Source organism: Acinonyx jubatus, chromosome D1, assembly GCF_027475565.1.
Source record: "Acinonyx jubatus isolate Ajub_Pintada_27869175 chromosome D1, VMU_Ajub_asm_v1.0, whole genome shotgun sequence".
NCBI classification, from domain to species: domain Eukaryota; kingdom Metazoa; phylum Chordata; class Mammalia; order Carnivora; family Felidae; genus Acinonyx; species Acinonyx jubatus.
This window is the reverse complement of record NC_069390.1, coordinates 5,324,466-5,327,568: the sequence shown is the minus strand read 5'-3', so window position 1 is coordinate 5,327,568 and position 3,103 is coordinate 5,324,466. Positions and strand designations below refer to the sequence as shown.

At 58.3% G+C, this 3,103-nt stretch overlaps 1 protein-coding gene across 1 annotated transcript; it reads right to left on the bottom strand.

Annotated features, from left to right (window-relative positions):
* Positions 1-266: 266 nt before the first annotated feature.
* POLD4 (DNA polymerase delta 4, accessory subunit) lies at positions 267-2,080 on the bottom strand. Its single transcript, XM_015067950.3, has 4 exons — positions 1,769-2,080; positions 1,428-1,517; positions 1,137-1,248; positions 267-769 (listed from the first exon to the last, which is right to left on the bottom strand). Exons 1-4 carry the CDS (start codon positions 1,863-1,865, stop codon positions 745-747), a joined length of 324 nt encoding a protein of 107 aa, XP_014923436.1. The 5' UTR covers positions 1,866-2,080; the 3' UTR covers positions 267-744.
* Positions 2,081-3,103: the final 1,023 nt, after the last annotated feature.

Sequence of the window (3,103 nt, the reverse complement as noted above, 5' to 3'; positions counted from 1 at the left end):
CTGGACAGGCTGGATGGCAGGTCAGGTAGAAAGAGTCAGGCGACTCTTTGAAGGCGACTAAGGAGTAGTTTCCCTGTACACCACCAGGGGGCGCCAGAGGTTGCTCAGCTCTAATGAGGACTTGTCCCACCATCTATTAAGGCGTCTTTCTTCCATCTCAGATCTAGGATGGGACAACAGAGGGAAAGCATGGTGCCGGCTCTTTCCCACCTATCAACCTGCTGATTGCTGCCAGCCCAAACAGGGCCACATTGAGGCACTGGAGGTCAAGCTTCCAGATTCTGTACTTTATTGATAAGCATTAATGAACCCCTTGCCAGTTCTGTCCTCGGATTCCCAGCCTTAAGTGTGGGGAGTGTGTCTTTGCCTCTTAGACACCTGCCTGAGTCTGGCTTTGTCCAAGGCTGTGCCCCTTTGCCACGCTATTCCCCAGAGCACAGCATTTAGGTCAGGGAGGTGTGTAGCAGGCATCTGAAGGGTCATGGTCAGGTCCTGGTCCTCAGAGACCACTCTCCATGTAGGAAGTGCAAACTTCAGCTGTGCTGGCTCCCAGAGGGGGCTCCAGGAGCCTGCTGGTTAGATGAAAGGCTGAGCCTCAGAGACCTCCAGATTCAGCCTCTTTCCTCTTCACACTCTTCACAGCCAAACACTCTCATGGCAGAACTGAGCCAAGGGGGCAGCAAACTGGCTCCCGCTTGTGTCCTGAGGTCCTGGGATCGCAGGCAGGAGGCCTTGGGTGGTGCCTCAAAGGGGATAGACATGCCAGAGGCTGTGCAAGGGGAGGGGGAGGGAAAAATCAGAGCGAGTCAGTTAAGTCCTTGATCTGATTTCACCAGCCCCAATTCTTGGCCATGGCCTATAGTCCTTGGCCAACCCCTCTGTACTAAATAGAGAGTCCCTTGGGCCCTGGGTGCACTCTTCCCCCACCATTAGCTCAGAGCTAAGAAGTGTTAAAGCCATCTTCTGCCTTCCTGAGCCAGGCACCCTGTAGAGCCTTCTCGCCCGTTCAGCAAAGCCCAAGAGCCTTCACCCATTTCTTCCTCAGGTCAGGGCAGCCCCCACCTGGGGCCAGCAGGCTGCTGGTGCCTGACGAAAACCCTGGCCCCCCTGAAAGCCCTCCCTGGCCTGTCTCTGACCTGTACTGGAAGCGGGGATCTCCAGGGTGGGTCTGCAGCACCTGGCGCACTTCGGCGGGGGGCTCCAAGCCCATCTGCTCGGCCCGATGCCAGCGCTGCAGCCGTGTGATCCCTGCCAGGGTGGGAAGAAGACACTGAGTCCAGGCTAGAGAATGTGTGTGGAGGGGTGTGTTGGGACCTCCACACCCCCCAGTCTCAGTAGACCCAGGCAGGGGCTTGGCTTGCTTCAGGGACGTGTGGATGACAGGACTGTCTCCAGGATGTGCTCCTGGGGCCTGAGGGGGTTCTCACCTGTGCAGGGCCCATATTGCCAGGCCAGATCAAACTGCCTCAGCAGCTCCAGCTCTGCTTCATCCACGCTCAGAGGCTGGGGCTCTTCCCCTGCAATGACATGCTGCTTCTCAGGCCTGCCCGGGGCCTATGCCCTGCAAGGCCAGCCCCCTGCTGCTCGCTTCACAGCTGTCCCACTGCTCCCCGGCCCTCGCCACCCCTTGGCCTCCGCCGGCAGTTGCCAGGCCTGGACTAGGAAGTAGAGGACATACTTCACTTCCCCTGCCATTGCCCGCGTCCACCCACGTCCTCTCATGCCCCTCGGTGGTGTCCACTGCTCCCGTCCCCCAATCTTTAGAGACCTAGCTCTGGCGCCAGCTCCCCCTTGCTGTGCCCAGCGGGGCCCTCCCTCCTCTTCACTACAGGGTAGGAGTCAGTGATGAGCCGCTTCCGGCCCATGGCGGCCACCCAGGCAGGCAGGCAAAGAAGGAGGCGACTGCGAGGAAGGAGACAGGCCAGCGGGCACGAGAGAGACAGCTGCTAAGAGAGAGAGAGAGTGAGAGAGGGCTGAGGCCAGAGAGCGAGCCTGGGGCCAGCGACAGGCAGACACGGTGACCCAGACTAGCCGAGAGGAAGTCCGCTGGTTCCAGGGAATGACGCCTGTCCCCCACCCCCACAAGCACGCAAACATTAAAGACCTAAGCCAATGGCTGGCCACCTCTGCGGGGCGGGGCCCGGCTTCAGCCAATGGCAGGCGGCGCAGGCAGAGGGGGCGGGGCCGCTGCTGCAGCTGTGTTCTGGGGGAGAAGGGGCGAGGCTGGGGTGGGAGACCTGTCAAGATGCCCCAGACGGCACCACCTCCTCCTGCCCCCCCTCCGCCCCATTGGTCTGCAGTGGGTCTCGGGGGACTTAATAGAGCGTTATCCTTAGCCTCTCACTTCCCGTTTGCCCTTCCTAGGCAAATGTTCTTTTCAGCCTCACTAATCCCCGTGGCCGGTTGGTAACTCCCCAGAGTCCAGCTGGAGCCTCCGCTCCCACCCCTTGTCCCGCAGAGCTCGGTGGGGGCAGGTCTGGAGGTCCGATGAGAGTTTGGGCTAATCCAGCCCCCTCCCTGCTCCCATCCCACCCCCACTGGCCCCAGGAGACCTGGCCGGAAAAGCCCATGGGTTCCAAAGCTCCTTTCTCACAGTCTGTGCCCAAAGACCCTGCCCACTCTTAGTCCAGGCAAGCATTGGCCTTGTCAACTCTCCCGGAGTCCTGCAGCCTGCCCCATGCCCACCCTACCAGTCAGGAAGATTCCACACTGAGCAGGAGGCCAGAGTGTATTGGTATCCCTAGTTTTTCATCAGTAAAACCTGCCATCTCACTAATATGACAGTATGAGCAGAAAATACCCACACTAAACCAAACACTTATATGGCGCTTACAGTATGCCAAGTACTGCTCTCAGCATTTCCCCACATATTCGCTCAACTAAAATAGATGTAAAATGATTCTTTTTTTTTTTAAGATTTTATTTTTTTAAGTAATATCTACCCCCAGCATGGGGCTTGAACTCATGATTCTGCGATCAAGAGTCACATGCCCCACTGACTGAGCCAGCCAGGCACCCCATAAAACGGTTCTTGAAAGTAGGAAGTGCTGATAGTCACAGCATTGTGGGGCCCCAGTTAAACCACAGGTCGTGCCCTCCCCCG

Bases quoted from the DNA above. Each gene is read 5' to 3' on its own strand.
- POLD4 (XM_015067950.3), bottom strand. From the start codon at position 1,865: ATGGGCCGGAAGCGGCTCATCACTGACTCCTACCCTGTAGTGAAGAGG. The intron at 1,518-1,768 runs GTCTCTAAAGAT...ATGTCATTGCAG, and splicing joins GGAGCTGGCGCCAGAGCTAG to GGGAAGAGCCCCAGCCTCTG. The intron at 770-1,136 runs GTCAGAGACAGG...CCCCTTGCACAG, and splicing joins GATCCCCGCTTCCAGTACAG to CCTCTGGCATGTCTATCCCC.